Source organism: Erpetoichthys calabaricus, chromosome 13, assembly GCF_900747795.2.
Source record: "Erpetoichthys calabaricus chromosome 13, fErpCal1.3, whole genome shotgun sequence".
Taxonomy (NCBI): Eukaryota; Metazoa; Chordata; class Cladistia; order Polypteriformes; family Polypteridae; genus Erpetoichthys; species Erpetoichthys calabaricus.
In genome coordinates, this window is record NC_041406.2 from 133,779,347 (window position 1) to 133,804,932 (window position 25,586).

General features: G+C 38.7%; 2 protein-coding genes across 3 annotated transcripts in view; both read left to right on the plus strand.

Annotated features, from left to right (window-relative positions):
- The window catches only part of LOC127529990 (uncharacterized), a 798,609-nt gene extending 788,861 nt beyond the window's left edge, over positions 1-9,748 (plus strand). Inside the window, exon 2 of one of the 2 annotated variants that reach the window (XM_051935514.1) lies at positions 9,621-9,748. The gene's annotated coding sequence lies outside the window, so the exon portion shown is untranslated. Of the gene's footprint in view, positions 1-9,400 lie in introns of both variants that reach the window. The other variant, XM_051935515.1, reaches the window with a different exon arrangement.
- dscc1 (DNA replication and sister chromatid cohesion 1) overlaps positions 1-25,586 on the plus strand; it is a 156,095-nt gene that overhangs the window by 126,188 nt on the left and 4,321 nt on the right. Inside the window, exon 8 of the mRNA XM_028817661.2 lies at positions 15,055-15,203. Within this exon, the coding sequence (XP_028673494.1) occupies positions 15,055-15,203 (149 nt within the window). The remainder of the gene's footprint in view (positions 1-15,054; positions 15,204-25,586) is intronic.

Below are 25,586 nucleotides of genomic sequence, written 5' to 3' on the forward strand. Positions count from 1 at the left end.
TGGACTACTATCACAGCCTAAGCTTCACACACACACACACTTTTGTCCACTTGTGTGCTTTTTATATACGCGCTTTTGTTCCCTTTCTTTTGAAAGACAGCTGACCGAAGAAGGCCGCTGCCACTAAACTTTGCCCGGCTGCCTACTGCCACAGAAGTCATAGTATTTAGCAAAAGATGTCTGAAACAGTGATACCAGTGTAACACATGCTGCAAGCAGTGCAATGTGGCAATGCACACCATTGGCCAAACACTAGAATGATCCATGGCAGAATTTTCACTCGCCAATAATGATTTAGGTCAACTTGAATGAGTGAAATAAATGAGTTTTGAATCTGAGGGGAGGTATGTAAAGATATGGTTTGTACATCTAATTGAAAGAGGCTGACAAATTTATGTACAGTGGAACCACAGGTCACGACCGTAATTTGTTCCAAAACTCTGGTCGTGACCCGATTTGGTCGTGACCCGAAGTAATTTCCCCCATAGTATTGTATGTAAATACTGTAGCTGCTGAAATATATAAGGTGTCATCAGGCACGGGTAAGACGCGTGTCAAAAGAATTTTCAGAGTCCAACAGTTCATTTTAAAGGTATTTAGTGAAAGGTAAAAGCAAATAGTCCACACAAGAATAAAAGAAAAAAATAGTTACACACGTAGAATAAAAGGCAAAAAAAAGGAAAAAAGCATCTTCTTTAAACTTAGCTTTTCTTGAAAGACTTTAGTTATTTCTATACTTAAAGGGTCTTAATTTCTTCTTCTGTACGCCTTGGCGTACGGTGCGGTACTTAAGTAAACAAGTTTTCTTTACTTGTTATTTCTCACATTCAAAGAGCCCGTAGGCCATCGAGCACTGTTACGTGCGATCACGGTTAAAAACTGTATGCCTCTACACCTTATACAAGGCAAGGCTATCACTAGCTGACTGAATAATAATGTTTACTCCAAGCTGTTAGAAATGGTAAGAATATACCACTGCGAATCTATTTACGGGGATTATAGGAACTTCCCGTTATTTATGCATTGTCATCTAAGAAATATTCATGAATCTTATAGAACAAGGAAAATGGCTCTTACACATCCGGCCCCTAATTGTTTATGCTAGGGCAGAAATCAATTACAGGTACTTGTCGACTTACGACCGCGATTGGTTCCGACTGACTGGTTGTAAGTTGATCTGGACGTAAGTCGGCCTATGTTAATTTAAGGTAAGAATATTAGACTGGGTAATAATATTGTAATCATCTTAAAGTAATATTTTATCAACATTTTCTTACTTTCTAAGACAAACACAGCATACTACAGTACAATTTGTTTAATATGTGGAAAACGTACAAAACAAGAAATACTGTACTGTACATTTAATTCCTGGCACCACTGGTGCTTGGCTGCGGGTTGTCGATATCGCCTTCATCAGATCAGGCGAGACTGCGGACGGGGTGATGGGAGGAGTTGCTCTTTTCATAAACATAGTGAGCTTCGTCTGAATTGTTTGTTTTTTTTTTCTCTTCATAAATTTCGCAATAAGGACGAAATGTGTTGCGTGCCATCCGTTCAATCCTCGCAAATCGTTCAATATTTGGGTCCATTTTTTCAAAATGAGCGAGGAGTTTATTCAGTAGAGATAAATCTTCTGACAATCCCTTTGTGGTGAACATTCTTTGTGGCACCTCCTCCTCTTCGTCTTACTCCAATTCTCTTGTTTCTTCTTCCGCCACTCTTTCTTCTTCCAATTCTATCAGCTCTTCATTCATAAGTTCACCTGATTCCCGGTCTAGCAACTCCTCGACATCTTCCATTTCACATTCCAGTGAAAGGTCTTTTGACAGTTTCACTATTTCTTCACGAATCTCATCAAGTTCTTGTTCACTGTTAAATCCAGCAAAAGTATTTACATAACGCTTAACACACTTCTTCCATACGCCATTCATACACTGTGAGTCGACATTTCTTGCGGGGAGGGCTTCTGTTTTCTCTGATCTGAGTTCACCTCTGTTATAGCGCGTCTTTATTTGAAAAGAGCAGTGTCAGATCGGGGCGAGCGTGAACGCTAACTTTGACAAGCACTATAAATTTACAATGGTTGTTACAGACGTAAATCAAATGTATGTTTTTATTGTATAATATTAACAATAACAGCAGCTCTCTACTCAAAGCGGTAAACTCGAGAAGCTGCTAGCATCGAACCCAGAAGCTCTTGATTGGGAGTCAGCAGTTGTGTGTGGGAACTGTTAACATTTGAATGTGATGATTGTATATAAAACTTGTGCACGAACGAGACTGGGATAACTGTGGATGTGGATGTGAGTGGTGTGTGTGACTGAGAATGACTGGTGTGAAGCCTGAAGTCCAAATATCAAATAAACACTTTCACAAGTACAAGTATAACAGAACAAGTGCGCTTTTATTCAAGAAGAAAAAAGAAAGAAGGTTGCGGTAAGCAGTTGATGCGACTGCTTGCGTAGTGCAATCCTAAGAACTGCCCAATCAAGAGCTTCTGGGTTTGATGCTGGCAGCTTCTCAAGTTTGCCGTTTTGAGTAGAAAGCTGCTATTAGTGTTAATATTATAGGGTTATATGTTAGGGTTATATTATTATCGAAAATTGCCAAAACAACAAGACACAAACACACGTGGGGCAACACTGCTACGTATATTTTTACTGCTGCATAGCGAGACTTGAGTGTGCGGGAAACTGGCGCTGCCAACAGCTGGCGGGGGAAACAGTCAAACGCGTCGTAAAGTCGAACAGTCGTAACTTGCATAGGTCGTATGTCGACGAGTACCTGTACTTTAATGTTACTTACTAAGAGCCTTCACTACTTTACTAAACCAAAACCTTACTTAAGTTAAGAAACTTAAAATTTAAACTCTACTGTAAATTCACAAACACAATAAAAATTAAGCATGCAATTAAGATTCAATCATTTAAATTACTTGATCCTTCCTGGATCAGGCACAGTTTGTTCACGGGTCTGTCCAATGTGTTGTTTTTAGTTTGTACGCAAACCCTTCTGACTGCACCTTTGGCATCTGGCATTGTCTTGATGACTCGACCCATTACCCAGGAATTGCGGGGCGTAGCTTTATCTACAATTAAGACAATATCCCCTGGTTCAAAATTTCTTCATGGTGCAAGCCATTTTTGACATTGCTGGAGTATTGGCAAGTACTCTTTAGTCCATCTTTTCCAAAATAAATCAGCCATGTATTGCATTTGTTTCCAGCGTCTTTTTGGATATGGTTCCTTTTCTGAAACGAGTTCAGGTGGTATTTCAGGTTGAGTGTCCATCAATAATATATGATTGGGTGTGAGTGGTTCCAGATCATTAGGGTCGTTTGATGTCTCTGTGAGGGGTCTGTTGTTAAGTATTGATTCTACTTCACACATCAACGTAGGAAGATTTTGATCATCGAGGGTTTGTTGGTTTAATGTCGAATTTAAAATCTTCCTTATACTTCTGATTTGTCTCTCCCAAACTCCTCCTTGATGAGAGGCTGATGGTGAGTTAAAAATCCATTTGATTTCTCTTTGCATCATTTCGTTGCCGATTTTTTCATGTTCCAAATGTTTTTTAGCCTCCCTTAGCTCTCTTTCTGCTCCAATAAAATTTGTTCCATTGTCCGCGCGTATGATTTTAACACCGCCTGTTCTGCTCTTGAACCTGAGTATGGCTTGTATGCAAGAATCTGTGTCCAGATTATGCACGATCTCTATGTGCACGGCTCTTGTTGTTAAACAGGTGAAGATTACTCCATACCTTTTAACTAAACTTCGTCCTCTTTTGACAAAAAAGGGACCAAAATAATCAACTCCAACGTTAGTGAAAGGTGGTTTGTTGGGTACTAGGCGATCTTCTGGCAAATCTGCCATTTTTTGCTCACCTACTTTCGCATTGTATCTTCTACATATAGTGCACTTTGAAATTATTTTTCTGATAGCTGCGTTTGCTTGAGGTATCCAGTATTTTTGGCGTAGTTCTGCTAATAAATAATTACGTCCACAGTGTTTGTGCATTTGATGAAGGTGTCTGATTAGGAGTGTAGCGATATGCGAGCTTTTATGAATAATCGCAGGGTGCTTGGCTTCTTTTGGCGTAGCAGATTTGCTAAGTCTACCTCCAACTCTTAATATTCCTTCTTGTAAAACTGGATCCAGTTTGATGATTTTACTACTTTTTTTTATAAGCTGATTTTTGTATAGGGCTTTAAGTTCTTTTGGGTAAGCTTTTAATTGACTAAAGCGAATAAGTTCGTCTTCTGTTTTAGATAAGTCGTCTATGGACAGTGGATTTAGCCTCATTGATGATTTGTATTCTTTCATATGTTTTGCGATCAGTGTTTTTTGTTTCTCTGGGCTGTGTCCAGATTTGCTGACTGTATATTGAATTGCCTTTCTCTCTTCTTTCAGACTCATTAGCCTAAGGAACCATGCTACTGCTTTCTTTAAATTGATCCATTTAGAGTAGTGCTCTACAAGTCTTTTTACTGGTTCGATTTTTTCTTCAACAATTACACAATTTGCTACACACCTTTTGATTTCTGGATCGTCACAAGTAGACAGGTCCATTTCATCTGGTCTCTTAGGCCATTCGTGTTTTGGTTTTATCAGGAAGTTTGGCCCTTGTATCCAAATTTTATTTTTGACAAAGTTTTCTATTGTTAATCCTCTTGATGCCTGATCCGCTGGGTTTTGTGCAGATGCAACATACCTCCATTGCGAGGATTTTGTGTGCTCTCTTATCACCGCGATTCTGTTGGCAACGAAAGTTTTGTAGCGTGCGTTTTCATTTGCTATGTACCGTAGTACTGTGGTGCTGTCTGTCCAGAAGATTGATTCTTTCAGAGGAATCTTTAGTTCTTGTTTAAACATTTTGTCCATTTTGACTGCTACCACCGCTGCTGTGAGTTCTAACCTTGGTATAGTTACAGGTTTTAGTGGTGCCACTCTAGATTTCCCCATTAGAAATGAACAATGTCTCTTATTTTCCTTATTAGTCAGGAGGAGGTAGGAAACGGTGCCATATCCGTTTTCTGAGGCATCTCCAAAATGATGTATTTGTGCGGTCATTATTTGACCGAATTCAGGAGGTTTAATGCACCTGTCCACATTATAATCCGCAAGTAATTGCAAATCGTCCATCCATTTTTTAAGATGAAATCCTCCCTTTAAGCATAGGGTTTGTAGATCCTTGGCCGATTTTATGGCTTGTTCTTCAGTAGCAACTGACTTTAAATAGTCATCAACATAGAAGTTATTTAACACAGTGTTAACTGCTTCCTCTGGTGCTATGTCTCTTGCATCCTCTGCTGTTTTTCTTAAGGCATAGGAGGCACAACTGGGCGACGAAGTAGCACTGAAAAGATGCACTGTCATTTTGTATTCCTCAAGTTCGTTGTTTAGATTACCCTCAGGCCACCACAAAAAACGAAGGAGATCCATGTCCCTTTCTGGAACTTTCACTTGATAAAACATTGATTTAATGTCTGCCATGAGAGCGATTGGTTCCTCTCTGAATCGTGTAAGAACTCCAATGAGTGTGTTAGTTAAATCAGGTCCTTTGAGCAACTGTTCATTTAGAGAAAAACCTTGGTAAGTGGCCGTACAGTCAAAAACCACTCTGATTTTGTTTTTCTTTGGATGATATACTCCATGATGAGGGATGTACCACACTTTCTCTTTTTCAAGGGTTTGCTGTTCAGTAGGTACCTTGATAGCATATCCTTTGTCTAAAATATCTTTCATGAAGGTTTTATAATCCTCATGGAATGTTGGATGCTTCATGAGTTTCCTTTTAAGTCCAATAGCACGTTGTTTTGCAACACAGTGGTTGTTTGGCACGTCAAGAGTTTCATCTTTAAAGGGCAGATTGATGCAATAATGTCCGTTCACTAGGCTTACAGTATCTGAAGCTATGCGCATGAATTTAATGTCCTCTTGTGACATTTCCTCTTTTTCCTCATAGTCGCGTTCTGGAAAGTCTGTATTGTATTGCTGGAGCAACATTTGCTCCACCTTCTTTATCGTCACGTAATTAACTGAACATCTTTTTACTTCTTCGTTGTCTGACTCCTTATCATAACAAATAACAACCCATCCTAGGACCGTTCTTATTGCGAAAGGTCCATCTTCTTCGCTTGGTATAAGTTCCAATGGCTCCATGACTTTACGAGAGTCTGTGCCTATTATCATGCCTACTTCTGCGTTTATTTAGGGTAAATGTACGTCTTTAAGGTAGGGCCATTTCAAAATATATTCTTGGATAGGGATTTTGTTTTTATGTCCAGGTATAACCGTTGCGGTATGCACATCTGGTAAGTCGTAAAATGTGTTGTCTTCTAGCCCACAGACTTGTATACCGGATATGAGTTTACATTTTAATGGTCTTTCTAAGTGTTTTAGGGTGTCGAGATGTAGGTTCAATTTTCTTCCTGTGAGATTTAATTGCTCACTTAAACTTTCTGTGCAAAATGTAGCTGTGCTACACGGGTCTATCAGAGCATATGTTTCGATATATTTTTCGTTCCCTTTAGACTTAGCTGTGGTCCCAGTTAAAGTTAAGACACCGTTTCCGGCCCCGGTAACCATACACGACTCTTTCGATATTGCGGGCATACTTACAGGAGAAGTGTCCTTTTGTACCGATTTAGTGTTTTCTTCTTTGAGAAGTTCAACTTTATCATCAGAGTTCTCTTCTTTATTTTTATGTAAAATAACTGGGTGAAAATGGGGACATTTGCTGCATTTTATCTTTTCTTCACAATTTTTACTAAGATGTCCTTGTTTAAGGCATTTAAAGCATAAGCCTTTGGATTTTAAAAAGTCAATTTTACTTTCGTAAGTTAGTTTCTGAATTGCATTACAGTCATTAAGTTCGTGCCCCTTGTCACAGAAAAGACAGTGCTTACCGGGTATACATTCAATCTTCTCTGTTTTATCTCCCCTTTCTGCTGTAGTGACAAAATTTGAGACAAAGTTGCCCTTTCTGATTCCGCTTTTTGCTGGATATTTTTCATAATCGACCTTTTCTTTTTCCCTTTTGCAAGTATTACTGTCATATGAAGCGCCATACATTGGATATAAGGAGGATACGAGCCGATCTTCTAAAAATCCATATAGTTCAGCGAGTCCTGGTGTTCTTCCTTCCCTTTTTTCGAACTTTATTGCTTTATTCTGCCAGCGCTCTCTTAGCTCTTGAGGAAGCTTTGATGACATAGTACGAATGTTTAAATTGTTATCAAATTCGTTTCCGTTCTTTAAACCTGATATAACGCTTTTGCAATTGCCTAGAAAGAGTGTATATGCTCTTAGGCTTTCTCCATCGTTCGTTTTTATTTGTGGCCACATCCTGATTTTCTTCATGTAGGTGTCCCCTATTTGTATTTGATTTCCATAAATAGTCTCTATCCTTTCTCTGGCGTGTCTGTACCCCTCTTCTGGTGGTAAGTATGCGCAGTTCTGTGCAATGCTTTTAGGTTCACCTTTAGTAAATTGTATCAAATATTCTAATTTATCATCAGGATTACTTGTTGTCTGATTGATGATTCGATCACATGCCCTTTTAAAGTTCATATAAGTCAGTGGATCGCCATCAAATATTGGCACCTTTATATGGGGCATATTAGGCGCTTGTGTTTTGTTTTGCTGTTGATCATAACATTGTCCATAACATTGTCCATAATCCTGTTGTTGAAAAGGTGCTGGCGCTTTATTTTGTTGCTGATAAAGCGAATGCTGGGGATTATTTTTACTTTCATGTGGTTTTACATCTCTTACATCTAATTTCGGGGGGACATTATAAGGATCCAGTCTATTTGGGCTGCGATTGCGCCCTTTAAGCACTCTCAATTTTGCGTCGGATTCTGTAATGGCTGCTTCTAAAGCCATTCGATCTCTTTTAGCTTTCAGTTGCATTTCTTCCATATCTAGAGCCTGTTGCTTTCCTTGGTTTTCTGCTTTAACCAACAGCACAGAGTGCGCTGCTTCTTGAGATCTGATGGCACTAACCGAAGTAGTCGTTGATCTTGTACTGTGTTGAGATTTTATGGAAATGTTGGAGTTTTTAGCTGAATTAGCTCTTGAGCTTACATGACTTTTACCTTGAATGGAAACCTGAGGGATACTGTCTTCCGGTGAGACGTCAGGAATGTCGGTGGTTGTTCTGTAATCCTTGAATTGGTTAGCCGAAAAGTTAGGTTGTTGATGGAGGCTTTTATTTTGTTGCGCTTCAAATATCCATTCCGTCGTCTTTCCACAAAACATGGTTATAGTTTCCATTTTAGAGTCGACGTTGGTTTGTATCAGTTTCCTTGCATCTTCGGTGTTCTGGATGGATAAAAGTTTGACGCTTAATTTTTTGTATTCCATTCTCAGTTTGGCGAACTGATTATTGAAAATTAATTCTATGTTTTCAGTTATATTCATTTTTTTGTAAATCCGTTATGTTCTTCATGGAATCAGATAATTGTCTATATTTGTAATCCATTTCCGATTGTAGGGTGGGCCATTTATATGGATACACCTTAATAAAATGGGAATGGTTGGTGATATTAACTTCCTGTTTGTGGCACATTAGTATATGTGAGGGGGAAAACTTTTCAAGATGGGTGGTGACCATGGTGGCCATTTTGAAGTCGGCCATTTTGGATCCAACTTTTGTTTTTTCAATAGGAAGAGGGTCATGTGACACATCAAACTTATTGGGAATTTCACAAGAAAAACAATGGTGTGCTTGGTTTTAACGTAACTTTATTCTTTCATGAGTTATTTACAAGTTTCTGACCACTTATAAAATGTGTTCAATGTGCTGCCCATTGTGTTGGATTGTCAATGCAACCCTCTTCTCCCACTCTTCACACACTGATAGCAACACCGCAGGAGAAATGCTAGAACAGGCTTCCAGTATCCGTAGTTTCAGGTGCTGCACATCTCGTATCTTCACAGCATAGACAATTGCCTTCAGATGACCCCAAAGATAAAAGTCTAAGGGGGTCAGATCGGGAGACCTTGGGGGCCATTCAACTGGCCCACGACGACCAATCCACTTTCCAGGAAACTGTTCATCTAGGAATGCTCGGACCTGACACCCATAATGTGGTGGTGCACCATCTTGCTGGAAAAACTCAGGGAACGTGCCAGCTTCAGTGCATAAAGAGGGAAACACATCATCATGTAGCAATTTCGCATATCCAGTGGCCTTGAGGTTTCCATTGATGAAGAATGGCCCCACTATCTTTGTACCCCATATACCACACCATACCATCAATTTTTTTGTTCCAACAGTCTTGGAGGGATCTATCCAATGTGGGTTAGTGTTTTTTCAATAGGAAGAGGGTCATGTGACACATCAAACTTATTGGGAATTTCACAAGAAAAACAATGGTGTGCATTATGGGTGTCAGGTCTGAGCATTCCTAGATGAACAGTTTCCTGGAAAGTGGATTGGTCGTCTTGGGCCAGTTGAATGGCCCCCAAGGTCTCCCGATCTGATCCCCTTAGACTTTTATCTTTGGGGTCATCTGAAGGCAATTGTCTATGCTGTGAAGATACGAGATGTGCAGCACCTGAAACTACGGATACTGGAAGCCTGTTCTAGCATTTCTCCTGCGGTGTTGCTATCAGTGTGTGAAGAGTGGGAGAAGAGGGTTGCATTGACAATCCAACACAATGGGCAGCACATTGAACACATTTTATAAGTGGTCAGAAACTTGTAAATAACTCATGAAAGAATAAAGTTACGTTAAAACCAAGCACACCATTGTTTTTCTTGTGAAATTCCCAATAAGTTTGATGTGTCACATGACCCTCTTCCTATTGAAAAAACAAAAGTTGGATCCAAAATGGCCGACTTCAAAATGGCCACCATGGTCTCCACCCATCTTGAAAAGTTTTCCCCCTCACATATGCTAATGTGCCACAAACAGGAAGTTAATATCACCAACCATTCCCATTTTATTAAGGTGTATCCATATAAATGGCCCACCCTGTAGTTTAATTGTTGCTGAGTCGAGCGGCTTTCTGTCGTCATGGAGATGGTCCTCTGTTATAGAGTCACAATCGTCACGGCTTTTGCTGAAGCCACTGATACTTTCGTTGGGGGTTCGGAATTTCTTCTGGCTCCCGGATTCGGATGCCATTGCTATTCCACAAGGAACTGTGCTTAAACCCCTTTTAAGTCGTCATAGTCCAATCTCAAGCTTTGAACACACAAACTTGCTTTCTTTTGTAATCCAAGGAAATTTCATGTTTTCTTTCTTAGGTCGATTTCAATTTTAGGCAGTTTTGAAACTTTAGGCTGGTTTTTAACTTTAGTGTAGCTGCTGAAATATATAAGGTGTCATCAGGCACGGGTAAGACGCGTGTCAAAAGAATTCTCAGAGTCCAAGAGTTCGTTTTAAAGGTATTTAGTGAAAGGTAAGAGCAAATAGTCCACACAAGAATAAAAGAAAAAAATAGTTACACACGTAGAATAAAATGCAAAAAAAAGGAAAAAAGCATCTTCTTTAAACTTAGCTTTTCTTGAAAGACTTTAGTTATTTCTATACTTAAAGGTTCTTAATTTCTTCTTCTGTACGCCTTGGCGTACGGTGCGGTACTTAAGTAAACAAGTTTTCTTTACTTGTTATTTCTCACATTCAAAGAGCCCGTAGGCCATCGAGCACTGTTACGTGCAATCATGGTTAAAAACCGTATGCCTCTACACCTTATACAAGGCAAGGCTATCACTAGCTGACTGAATAATAATGTTTACTCCAAGCTGTTAGAAATGGTAAGAATATACCACTGCGAATCTATTTACGGGGATTATAGGAACTTCCCGTTATTTATGCATTGTCATCTAAGAAATATTCATGAATCTTATAGAACAAGGAAAATGGCTCTTACAAATACAATTAATCCGTTTCAGACCGTACGAACTGTATGTAAATATATTTTTTTAAAGATTTTTAAGCACAAATATAGTCAATTATACCATAGAATGCACAGCGTAATAGTAAACTGAATGTAAAAACATTGAATAACACTGAGAAAACCTTAAACAACAGAGAAAACTAAGATTGCAAGAGTTTGTGCTATAGTGCTACGAACCGCTCGCTAAAAACACTTTTTTTTAATGAGTTTTAAGCACAGGGGAAAAAAATGAACATTTGAAAAATCTGTAATTTAATAAACAACCAAGAAAAGTAACATTGCAACAATGCACCCTACGAACCAATCGCTGTAAACAGAAGTGAAGTGGAGGTTAAAATCCAATAGAAAAAAGTCATTAAATACAACAAGGTTAAAACAGTCTCTTTAAAAACAAGCCTGGTGCATTCTTTAACTGCCTTCTCGGCCTTTATGTGGCCATCTCTCTCTCTCTCTCTCTCTCTCTCTCTCTCTCTCGTGTGTGTGTGCGTGTCTGTGTCTCTGTCTCTCTCACGCGTGTGCGTCTCTCTGTCTCGCTCGCTGCACAGGGAGAGACTGAACACATGAGGAAATCATCTGCGTGCACGAACCGAAAGGGAAACTGGCTTGTTTGTATAGCGAGTGTGTGGTCGTGAACAGATGCAAAAGTTTGGCGATCTTTTTTGGTCGTAACCTGATTTGTACGTGTTCAGAGATGTTCGTGAACCGAGGTTCCACACTTTAGCAGTATGCTTTAGCAGTCACATTGATCTCCATTGAATCAGTTTGCTCAAATTCACAAATAGATTCCCATGATTTATGAAAAAGAGTAGTTTTTAGAAGAAAAAAAAAAAAAACAAGTTGCTTATGAATCACCCATCAATTGCAGTTTGGGGAAAACTCCTGTGGCATTAACATAATAACATTTTGATACCCCAGTGTTTTAATTTACTTCTGTTTTTTTAAATAGTACATATCATCATTTCTACTTGGGTCTAGGACTGTCAGGTCAGTCTCTAGATTTTTATTAATGGCTTGTGGTCAGAGTGTGAAATCTCCTTGGTAATCAAAACTTGAACATACAATAAATTAGGTTTATCAGTTAAGATATACATATCTTAAGGTTAAAAATTGCATTATACACAAAAATAAGCAATTTGCAAGCAAAAAAAAATGCTAGCATCCCTGGAACCCTGAAGCCTACGAAAATATTTGTAACCCCGCGCCACCTTAAATTCCCTTACACCTCCTGTTCAGGGTCTTTGTTTTGCAAATTTGTCAATCAACACAACCAGCCTGCTATCCCATCTCCCACCGACGCAGCTGAAGTATCTTTATCTGGGAGTGTGGTGTCTGGAATTGTATAGGGCAGGGGTGGGCAAATTCATTCCTGGAGGGCCGCAGTGGCTGCAGGTTTTTGTTCCAACCCAATTGCTTAATAAGAAGCACTTATTGCTCTAGAAACACTTCTGCTTCATTTTAGTTATCTCCCTTGTTAAGATTATGAACCCTTATTGCTTATTTAAGTCTTAAACAGCTGCATTCTTGGTTTTTAATTGCTCCTTATTAACAATAAGATGCAAATGACAAAAGAAACCAGCAGTTATCCATTTTGCTTGTTACCCTTTACACCTGTGTGTATTTATCGTGCACTATTTGGTTTAATTAAATACTTGGAAGGAAAGAGAAGAGAAAAAAGTAAAGGATTGAGAATTACCCATCCGTTTTACACTTCAAAGTATTTGGATGATATCCTTAGAATGGAAAAAAAAATCTAGGATATGAGAATGACTTGACATAGCAGAGTTAAAGCACTAACAAGCCATGAAATGTAATTATTGGCAAGGATTGTTTTCTAATTAAGCAACTGGGTTGGAACAAAAACCCGCAGCCACTGCGGCCCTCCAGGAATGAATTTGCCCACCCCTGGTATAGGGTAAATAATATATCCTTATTTGGAATACATGCCTTTCATGTGTGTTCCGTGTCTACAGCGATCTGTGTAAATGCAGAATGGCAGGAAATGCAAGGCAAGAAATGTTGAACTAAACTAACTAAACTTTTTTCATGTTATACTAATAATGACAAAATGCTGATGTAAAGTGTATAATATGTGAAGACTGAAGTCCAAATATCAAACATTTTCACAAAATGATATAACAAAACAAGTGCGCTTTTATTCAAGAATTTAACCAGTTGTTGTTGTTGTTGTTGTCAACGAGTGAAAACCCTAGCCCAAATATCAATTGACACAAAGTAGACATGTCCACTTAGCTGCTGCAGAGGTGAGAATTGCTGTCTCGTAATCAAGAGGTTGAGGCTTCGATCCCGAGTCTTCTCCACATTTACCGTTTTGAGTAGTGAGCTGCTATTATTATTACTGTTATATAATAACATAATACATATGATCTGAGTCTGTAACACCCAGTGTAAATTTTTGCTACTTGTAAAAGTTTGCGTTTATATATATATATATATATTATATATATATATATATATATAAAATATAATAATATAATATATAATATTCATGACATTCGTAGTCTGAATCACAATCTGATTGTATGGGTGATTACCTACCAGGTAACGCTTGTGGTTGGTCTGCAAGTCGGCAAACATCCGCCATGGTGCCCTTTTCAGTTGCGAGTAGGAGATCATAGAATGCTGCACAGTTTACTGTCAAATAATGCAAAGCATACGCGACATGTGTTTCGCCCTAATTCTGGGCTCATCAGCCATACATACTCACTGCACCCCCTCTTGGGGATCGAAGATGTCATGAATGTAATTACCCTGATCTACATGCTGTCAAATAAACTAACCACACGCCATGGCGCAACGTAAAGAGGCTTCGCCTCTGACGCTGACGTCCAAGGTTCGATCCCCGAGAGGGGGTACAGTGACTGTGTACGCCTGATGAGCCCAGAATTAGGGTGAAACATGTGTCGCGTACTCTTTGCATTATTTGACAGTAAACTATGCAATATATATATATATATATATATATATATATATATATATATATAATATATACAGTTGTGCTTGAAAGTTTCTGAACCCTTTAGAATTTTCTATATTTCTGCATAAATATAACCTAAAACATCATCAGATTTTCACTCAAGTCCTAAAAGTAGATAAAGAGAAACCAGTTAAACAAATGAGACAAAAATATTATACTTGGTCATTTATTTATTGAGGAAAATGATCGAATATTACATTTGGAAGAGGGACAACACCTCCTGCGGACCACGAGAGGGCGGCCACCCTGGTTGGTATGGGGACCACGGGAACAGAGCATGGAAGCTCAACCCTATAGGGGCCCGTGGTCACTGCCAGGGGGCGCCCGGATCCCTGAAAAGCCTTGGATGTCAGCACTTCTGCCACACCAGGAAGTGCCGCAGGAAGCTCATCTGGAGGCACCTGGAGCACGTCTGGGTGAACATAAAAGAGGCCGCCTCCCTCCATTCATCAGCTGGAGTCGGGTGGAAGAGGACAGAGCTCGGAGGAGAGGAGTGGAAGCAGTTGGAGAGAGAGGCATTATTGAGAGGCCTGGACTGAGGGTGTGAAGTGCTAGGGCACTGGGTTGTGTGTACTTGTAAATAGAAGAATATGTGCAATAAACGTGTGTTTTTGAACCCTTGGTGTCTGCCTGTATATACACTGTATCTGTATTAACAAGCAGTTGAACAGGTGTACCTAATAAAGTGGCGGATGAGTGTATAATAAGGTTATCTTACATTCAGCTGATTGGTGTCATTCAGTGGCAGTACATCCTCACTTTCGTTTGGCATACCAGAAATATGAAACTGTTCATTACATCTTTTTTCATAAGTATATACTGTATATGCATATATTTATTAAGTTTTTTGACTAAAATATTTTTCACATAACTGATTATTTTGCATTTCCCCCTCCCCCTCCCCCCAACCAATACAACTGCATATGGTTTCTGCACAGTAATCCTTTTTGAACAGGGCTCTGCTATCCCAAAATGTTTAAGAAATACTGATCTAAACAACAGTGTGTTATAGTGTTCAGGCTACTTTTACATCATGTTTCTTTCCTTATATATTTGTGTGTTTTGTGTATAATTCACATTTAATATTAAAATATTTATACTGTATTTCAGAATATTTAGACATTTTATTTGTGTTACTTTTCATACCAGGGTCTGGCACTTATTGATCATACGTCCAAACCAGAAGCTATTTCTTTGCTCAAAGTTGAAGATTTACCAGAAGATACTCAAGAAAGATTTAATTGTCTCTTTGGAATCAGAGAAAAATGGTCGGAAGCAGATATTGTACCATATATACAGTAAGTTAAAGGGGAATTTTGTGTAAGTTTGGGTTGAATTAGTAAGTTTAAGTAGGATGCAAGGTTGTGGAAAATATGTTGAGAAAATTATTTTAAAAAAAGTTGAACTAAAGAAAAACCTTTAATAATTTATTTTAAACATTTAACCAGAATAAATATTTTAAAAATTAAATTGATTTATCTGTTTTTATAGTTTTTGTATGTGTCTGTTTTTCTGAAGTTTGGTGGGGCAATGAGAGTATCTTGTAATTTCAATTTATTCTTATTAGGCATACGTTCAATGCCCTATACATAATTAAAAATATAATTTGAAAATTTACATGCAACATAAACATGAAACAAAATACTGCTACATAAATGGATAAATCCATCCATCTTCCTAACCCATCTATCCAGGGTTGCGGGGCTGCTGGAGCCTGTTCCAGCAGTCATCGGGCACAAGACAGGAACAATGACTGGACAGATAATGTCAGTTCATTGCAGGTCGCGCACACACACTCTCTCTTTATCTCACTAGGACCAACTCACATAAGCTGCATGTCTTTAGCCTGTTGGATAAAACTGAAGCACTCACAGGAAACCCATGTAAGCATGGACAGAACATGAAAACTTCATGCAGGGAGTACTCAGAGTGCCAGCCCTGGTGGTCTTGTTTCAAGATAGCGCTTCTACCACTGAGCCACCATGTTGCATCTAAACAGATAAATATCATACAATGTATACCAAACCAGTACTTAGGTTAAATGCTAGTATTACTAATTTTCTAAATATATATAGAACATGTTTTGTCATTTTCCTTGCATTACATCACCTGACCTTGGCAGCAATGCCTTTTTGCCATCTTTGCTGATTCAATATTTCAGCTGGCCTCGTACATGCCTTTCAGAGCTATCCTTTCTCTGAGGTATCATTCTTTTAGCTTCCTGTCCTTGGACACAGGTGTTCTCAATCTTCTTTTCTTTTTCTGTTCTTTCCCACACTAGCAGTTCTGCTGTAAGCTTAAAAAATAATGCAGAAATGACTGATTTTTTAGTTAACTATTTACTTGACCTATCTTATTTTTTTAACGTTCTAATTTATGCTTAATCTAATGTTTTAGAAGCTTTTAATGACTTTTTATGGCTCTTTATGTTAATTTGCTATTTCTATGCAAATATAAAAAAATTTCCTTCTACAAGATCATAATTAAAAACTTTTGTAAAATTAATTTTAAAAGCAGTTTAAGAGCAAAATTGTAGCACTCTTACAAATACTTGGGGCTCCACATCAATGACTGTATTTCCTTTATTGTGGGTAGTGGCATTGTAAGAGCCATTTTCCTTGTTCTATAAGATTCATGAATGTTTATTAGATGACAATGCATAAACTATGGAAGGTTCCTATAACCCCCGTGAATAGAATCGTTTTGGTATGTTCTTGCCATTTCTAATAGCTTGGAGTAAACATTATTAGTCAGTCAGCTAGTGATAGCCTTGCCTTGTATAAGGTGTAGAGGCATACGGTTTTTAACCGTGATCGCACGTCACCGTGCCTGGGCACTTGCCCTTGTGCCAACCGGCTTACGAGCCTTTTGAGTTTGAAGCAAATATGGACTTAACAGCACTTAATTTATGTGTTGTGCCATACGTAAAGCGTATAGAAGAAGAAGCTAAGAACCTTTAAGTAGAGAAGAAGAAACGTGACCGCACGTAACAGTGCTCGATGGCCTACGGGCTCTTTGAATGTGAGAAATAACAAGTAAAGAAAACTTATTTACTTAAGTACCGCACCATACGCCAAGGCGTACAGAAGAAGAAATTAAGAACCTTTAAGAATAGAAATAACTAAAGTCTTTAAGAAAAGCTAAAGTTTAAAGAAGATACATTTTTCCCTTTTTTTGCCTTTTATTCTATGTGTGTAACTATTTTTTCTTTTATTCTTGTGTGGACTATTTGCTTTTACCTTTCACTAAATACCTTTAAAACAAACTCTTGGACTCTGAGAATTCTTTTGACACGCGTCTTACCCGTGCCTGATGACACCTTATATATTTCAGCAGCTACAGGCATCCTTCACAGTTTCTACAGCGCTCTGATTCCCAGTAAGATTTTCTATGGTTTGGGTGCTGCGGCTTCACTCTATCGCGGATTTTATATGTAAGCATATTTAAATATATATCGCGGATTTTTTGCTGGTTCACGGATTTCTGCAGACAATGGGTCTTTTAATTTCTGGTACATGCTTCCTCAGTTGGTTTGCCCAGTTGATTTCATACAAGGGACGCTATTGGCAGATGGCTGAGAAACTACCCAACCAGAGTGCGTATTACCTATTAAATAAAACTCCTCAAATATATTGTGAGCACGGGGGCTGTTCGCACCCCTAGAGGATACGGCCGCTCCTCAAAAAACGCTGAAAGATTATGTTGACATTGCTCTCTTCCTTGCTGGGCTTACATGTGGCTGCTTTGTCAAGCGATATGCTTCCCGCACGGTGCTTCGCATACTTAAAAGATCAAAGAGCATGTATTGATTTTTGATTGTTTGCTTTTCTCTCTCTCTTGCTCTGACATTCTCTGCTTCTGACGGAGGGGGTGTGAGCAGGGGGGCTGTTTGCACCCCTAGACGATACGGACGCTCGTCTAAAAATGCTGAAAGATTATCTTCACATTGCCCCCTTTCTGTGCAGCTGCTTTGTCAAGCGACATGCTTCCCGCACGGTGCTTCGCATACTTAAAAGCTCGAACGGCACGTATTGATTTTTGATTGTTTTTCTCTGTCTCTCTTACTCTCTCTGACATTCTCTGCTGCTGACGGAGGGGGTGTGAGCAGAGGGGCTGTTCGCACACTGGCCTAGAGGATACGGACGCTCCTCTAAAAAATGCTGAAAGACTACCTTCACATTGCTCCCTTCCTTGCAGCTGCTTTGTCCGGCGGTGCTTCGCATACTTAAAAGCCAAACAGCCCTATTGATTTTTGATTGTTTGCTTTTTTCTCTCTCTCTCTCTGGCATTCTCTGCTCCTGACGCGCACTTCTTTGAAGAGGAAGATATGTTTGCATTCTTTTAATTGTGAGACGGAACTGTCATCTCTGTCTTGTCATGGAGCACAGTTTAAACTTTTGAAAAAGAGACAAATGTTTGTTTGTAGTGTTTGAATAAAGTTCCTGTCTCTCTACAACCTCCTGTGTTTCTGTGCAAATCTGTGACCCAAGCATGACAATATAAAAATAACCATATAAACATATGGTTTCTACTTAACGGATTTTCACCTTTCACGGGGGGTTCTGGAATGCAACCCCCGCGATCGAGGAGGGATTACTGTACTGTATGTCTCTGGATATAATGAGCTCTCTTTACAAGGGCCATAATCTTTTTTGTTGGACAATCAAATCATAAATAAATAGAAAGGAACATTCTGCTGACGAGAGAAACAAAGTCATCGTAAAACACAAGGCAGGAAATGGCTGCAAAAAATATCAAAGAGTTCAAATGTCCCATTAAGCACTGTTGGATCCATCATAAGAGAGTTAAAGGTTCATTACCATATCCAGATTCTTAGTAAAATAGGTCATTCCTCAAAACTAAACATCAGAGGAAGATATCGATTGGTGAGAGCGGCTACTAAGAATCCAACCGTCACTCAAAGAAGTCTGCACTGCTCTTTGGCTGATATTGAAGTGAAGGTGAAAGGGTCCACAATTTCAAGAGCTCTTCATAAAACAGGCCTCTAAGAGGGAGTAGTAAGAAAGAAGGCTTACATAAAAGGATGACAGATTTGCTACAAAGGATGAGAAAGGCCCAGTTAACATGTGGGAGAAGGTTTTATGGTCAGATGAGGACAAAATATAACAGACTTCAAAGAGGTATGGGTGGCGTTTAAACTTAACACTGCCCATGCCTCAAGAAACAGCACACCCACAGTTGTATATTGTGGTGGCAGCATCATGCTATGTGGATGCTTTTTATGTGCTAGGACTGGGAATCTTATCACAGTTTAAGGAACAATGGATGGACAAAAATAACTCACAATATTACAGGAGAACATTTTTCCGTCTGCTATGAGCCTACAGCTTGGGAGAAGATTAATTTTTCAACATGACAATGACCCTAAGCATAATGCCTCAAAAACAACAAGGGCTTAATCCAGGGCTTAAATACTTATGCAAACACTAACTTTTTAATTTTTTTTTCTTCAGTTAAATGTCAGCATAAAATGGTTTATTTTGACTTTGGAAATGTATGTTTACAGTATAATAGTTCACAATAAAAATGCTCAATGAATAAATATGTGTACAGATTTTTTGTCATGCAGAAAATTATGATGACATGAAAGGGGATTCAATATTTTTGCATGCCACTGTATATTTTATTTACAGATCTTCTGTTAAAAGACAAATTTGTCCCAGTGGTAATGCTCAAAATCATATGTTCGAATATGTACAACTGTTTTTTTCTTTATTCAAAAATATATTAAACCTTATTTGTTGACTAATTTGATATCCCACCTGGATATTGTGATTGCCTCTAGGTATTAGGGGAAGATTAGACAAGTGAACAGGTGGTAAAAGAAATCTGTTAATGTCTAGTTATTATGAACGATCATCCTTGACACAGACAGACCCAAGACACACACAAGTCCAAAAGCACACACGTTTATTTTTCATAGTCCTAAAGCACAACATACAGTGCCCAAACAAACAACAATAATGCTCACAGTCCTTTCTTTCCTTTTCGCCTCCACTCCTCTCCCACAAGCTCTGTCCTCTGCCTCCCGACTCCAGCTCCCCGAATGGAGTGAGGCGGCCCCTTTTATAGTTCATCCGGATGTGCTCCATGTGTTCCCTGACGATCTTCTGCAGCACTTCCTGGTGTGGCGGAAGTGCTGCATGGGCACTCAGAAGTACTCCGAGTGTGCCTGGATTCTCCTCCGGCAGCACTTCCGAGTGTGGCGGAAGTGCTCGATCCAGGGTTCCGGAATGGTCCTGGGGGCTGCCCTCTTGTGTCCAGGGGGAGATATTGCCGCTCTCCTGGCCCTTCCCTTCTCCAGGTGTCCCAGTGGGGCAAGGTCCCCGGTCATCTGCCACATTATACATGACTCAGAACAAAAAAATAAAAAAAACTGCAAACATGTAATCAATGTAAAAATCGCTAAAAGCACCAGAACCAAGCACCTTTCATGTGTTTAAAAGTTGTGTTGTCTTGTTAGGATGCAGTTCTTACTAATATCTCCAGCTTAAAAGATCTTTTGCATTGATGCAATATTCTGAGCAAGTGTTAAACCACTGGGTTTCTACTTAGTTTACAGTATTTAGTTCACAGAGCAAAGCATTAAGGGAGGAGTTACGGTTACATCACCACTCCGTGGTTAACCAGCTGGTAAGAGATTGTTTCTTTCTGCCTCATACATACAGTAATTTGATCTTGTAGTATACATATTGCTAACACAGCTGAGTAGACAAAAGATTTGTCAATGCATTTATGTTGTAAATCACTGCATGACATTAAAAGAGAATGGTTGAAATTTAAGTCAAGCTTCTCACAAAAATAGTAGGCTCTTATTAGTAAAGTTTTTTTTTAAACCACAATTTTATGGAACTTCTTTAATATACTGCATTTGGTACATAAGGCAGTGATGAGAATAGAACAGTAATTTAAAGTTATACTGTATATACTCTGCTTGTAGAAATGCTTGTGGTTTAAGTAATTCCCTTACAAATCTTCAAAGCAGTTTCCTTCTGACAACATTGGTACGTGGTACAGTTTAAAATTAAAGTTTAAAGCTTAATTAAAGTGGGCAACCTTAAAAAACAGTAAATGGGTTATGGAAAAAATTAAAAATCTCAATCTTGAGGCAGGTAATTTGTAAAGCAAGCTTGGTTGCATTCTGTATCTGTTTGATGTACATGTTTGGTCAGGCTTTGATTTTTATCAGCCTTTATTGATCAGGTTATTTAACTGTCTTTCCCAAGACGCACCCTGTAGGCTTGTAAACAAACTCACATTTAACAGAGGCATGACCTGCTTTGTAATTTATGGGTTCAAAATGTAATAATATTGTTTTGCCACAGGGTTATAGCTGTGGGTATAATTATAAAAAATAGCTCTTGTAACATTTTCAAAATTACATTCCATCCTTCTCTTATCTAAACAAAGAGTGAAGCATTTGTTTCTTCCACCGAGTTCAGCTGCTTTCTTTTTACTTTGGGACAGGGTCATTCCTTTCCTACAAATCTCTGTATTTTAAGGAGCAAGCTCCTTGTTTAACCAGTTGGTGGTCTTGAGGATTTTTTCCACTGCATTTTGTACAAAAGAGATATTTTCAGATAATTCATCCAGTAGTTGCTTGCTTGGTGTGTTACATTTGTTAAGGTAAACTTTAGCCATTAGTTATTTTTTTCTATTTAATCCACAACATGTTGACTAGTTGTTGGTTTATTTGACTTAATTTTTAATACCATGCCTGTTGCCAGACCAGAGTTAGCATTTTTGTATGTCCTTGTCTTTTTTCTTTCTTTTACAATTTATGTGTACCTTTTTTTATCGTTTTCACAACAGTAAGATAGTGACACCAACAGTCAACTTTGTTTATAAATAGTTATGCCATTATTTAGCCGTTATTTGCTGCTTGTTTACTAATACTGAAAGAATCTGATATTCTGTTCTCTGTCAAGGGGTTCTTCAATATGATTATGGGATATTCTGATATTTTTGAAGCAGATATGGTTCATGAAGCAAAGCAATGATCTTAAAAACGTCAGAAGATCTATAACAGAATGGATAAAGGAAAATAAACTTACATCTTTAAAATGGCAGAGCTAAAGGCCATTCTTGGGCAAGACCTTGTGTCCCAGAACCAAATACATGACATATTGGATGCTGCTTAACATTCACTAAAAGACAGTCATTCAAATTTTCTATTTTGTTCACATGTGGTCCTTTTAATCTAATATTAGGTTTTGTCTGAACTGATAAAATTCTAAAATATAGAACGGTACATTAATGTACAATAATACATAGTTGAATAATAGTTAAAATAGTTTTCTCAAAAAACACGGTGGTGAATCATTTAATGAACTCATTTTAAATCATATTTAACTGGAATTCCTTTCTCCTCTTCTGATACAGTTTTGCAAAGTTGCTCCAAAAATATGTTTTGCATGCAATTTCACAACTGTAAAACACAACATTTATTAAATGTATTTTCTCTCTATAAAATTGTTTCAGTGAAAAGCTATGATTAATGCTCCCTTAGTATTACTTTGCTGTCAATCAGGTAAAGTTTCCGTCTTCCATAAGTTATACACTCCTGTCAACATTAACAGTGTGTCCAGAGTTTAAAGAGTTTATTTCTCATCATTTTTTTTAAATTCTCGGCATCTTAAAGGTTTTTAGATTTTGCTTTTTGTATTGTTCATTAGACAAAATTCTCCTTCAAAGTATGCTCTTGAGGCCTGGAATGTGCCACAAATATTCAAAAGTATAAATAACTCCTTGAAATTATCCTGTTGTTTAGTAAAGGTAACCATTTCTGGAAATATTTGTTCCAGTTTCTGATTTTTTCTTATTCAGTTTCTTGAACTCATGATACTAGCAGCAAAGATCCTTTTGAACGCAACTGTAGTCTTTCTTCAACAAAGTACAGTATTTGATTTCAGTCTGTTTGAATCGTAATACTTCTTGGAAATGTGGCTTGTCTCTCAGATACTGCAACCTAATTTTCTTAATTTGTTGTTGTTGTTTTTGTTTTTTGTTTTTTGCCTGTGGCAAAGTGAAAAGCTTCAGCCATCGAACGTGCAAAATTCTGAAAAGAAGTGTACAAGTCTAGATTAAACTTTAGTTGTCCCTAGGGGAACATTTTGCTTTTTACAGACGCTCTTTAAATAAATACATAAATAGATAGGTAAGTAAATAAATAAATATACACATACTTTTTGGTCTTAACACACACTGGAATGACTATAAAGAAAGAAAATTCAGAAGAATGAAAAGTTCCAACTTGAATGTCATAGTTACAGTGAGGCATTATGCAGACATATTGCTGTTGGTATAAGGTAGCGCCATTAGCGTTTCTTGACACACTTCTGCTGAATGATTTGTTGGCTGAAGGTACTCAGTATTAGTGTGTCAGGGAAAGGATGTGCAGCATTGTTCACAATGGCACTTCATTTTGTTTTAATTCTCTCCTTCGCTATGACCTCCAGGGGATCCAGAGTGTGTCCTGTAACTGAGCTTGCCCTTTTAATTAGCTTTTTGATTTGGTGGGCCTCTCTTGCAGTGATGTTACCAGCCCAGCACACCACTGCATAGAAAATCACACTGGCCATCACAGTGTTATAGAAAATGATAAAGACGTCACTTCCCTCATTAAAGGAACATAGTCTCCTAATGGAAAACCACCTCCCCTGTCCTTTCCTATATAGTTCCTCTGTGTTCTGAGACCAGTCCAAATGTGGACCATCTCTACATCTTCTCCTTGAATAGTGACCATACATAGAGGCTGTTTGGTGTGGCGAAAGTCAATAACCAGTTCCTGGGTTTTACTGATGTTAAGATGCAGATAATTCTCTTTACACCAGGAGACAAACTTTTCCTCCTGACTCCTATGTTCTGTCTCATCCCCTTTATCAATATGAGCGTATAAGTGCAGAATCATCTGTGAATTTCTGCAAGTTACATGACCTGGTATATTTGTAGTCTGAGGTGAAAAGAGTGAGATTTGCCAGTCTGTCAGTTAAGCTAGTATTTGTACTGTAAACAAGATCATTGTCTTTTCAACAATTTTTCAGTAGTATTCCACTAATACATCTTAGTTCCTAATCACAGCATTTACTGTGAAATATCTTGAGACTTTTGACGCTTTATGTCCAAAGGGATTTTTGGCATTATAGCACCTAAGTTACATACCCAAAAATAAACTGCTGTTATTCTACTTATGTAATAAAGGAGCTGCAGATGACTGAAAAAGTATTTACAGTATATGATTAAAAACCTTTGTTTACCATCAATATCAGCTAAGTAAAACACGAAATAAAATTGGTGCTTAAAGGATTTCTGTCCAAAAAAAAAACTGAATTTATACATTACGTAACCAATACATTTTATGATGCACTATCTTGGATTCAATTTACTTTTGTGCCCAAATCTGTTATCTGCCATTGTGCCAGTTTTATATTGCATACCCCAAAAAATTGCAGAGTTGTACTGTTTGGCACAACATGTTACCCTTTTTGGAAACTTTCAGTCTCTTGCACATAAACAGTCTCTCTTAAGTGTTACAGTTGTTATGTATCTTTTTTTATTTTTTTAGGGGAAAAAAATACACACAGGGCGGCACGGTGGCGCAGTGGGTACGGCTGCTGCCTCCTTGCAGTTGGGAGATGCTTCCTGGGTCCTCCCTGCGTGGAGTTTGCATGTTCTCCCCGTGTCTGCGTGGGTTTCCTCCGGGCGCTCCGGTTTCCTCCCACAGTCCAAAGACATGCAGGTTAGGTGGATTGGCAATTCTAAATTGGCCCTAGTATGTGCTTGGTGTGTGGGTGTGTTTGTGTATGTCCTGCGGTGAGTTGGCACCCTGCCTGGGATTGGTTCCTGCCTTGTGCCCTGTGTTGGCTGGGATTGGCTCCAACAGACCCCCGTGACCCTGTGTTCGGATTCAGCGGGCTGGAAAATGGATGGATGGAAAATACACACAATCCGAATCCCATTGAAACAAGACTCCTTGGACCATAAAATATTTTGTTATAATGTGAATTTCGTTGTAACAAAAGTGGGGAAAATATCTATACTATTGTGACAGGGTTTGCCAGCAATTTGCTGTCTCTAACAGCAGCAGTGCAAGGACAGCTGTGTAGCTGTACTGCTGTGTCTGGTAAACAGTAAACCAGGGCAAAGTAATTGGTTGTGCTCTGCACGATCAGGCTTGCCGCGTAATGAGCGTGTTGCACAATGTTTAGAACATATAACACTGGGCACACTTCTCACACTCATCTGCTCTCTGTTCTCCAGCAGTGATTCTGAGCTGCTTGTGTTCTTCTAATCTGAAGATGGAAGCTGAAGTAGGACGCTTGCCCGTGTTGCGGCTTCTAACAGCTCCTATTTTGAATGAAGGCTTGAGACTGTACAGTAATCCCTCGCTATATCGCGATTCGCCTTTCGCGGCTTCACTCCATCGCGGATTTTATACGTAAGCATATTTAAATATATATCGCGGATTTTTCGCTGCTTCGCGGGTTTCTGCAGACAATGGGTCTTTTAATTTCTGGTACATGCTTCCTCAGTTGGTTTGCCCAGTTGATTTCATACAAGGGACGCTATTGGCAGATGGCTGAGAAGCTACCCAGCTTACTTTTCTCTTTCTCTCTCTTGCGCTTTCTCTGATTCTGACGTAGGGGGTGTGAGCAGGGGGG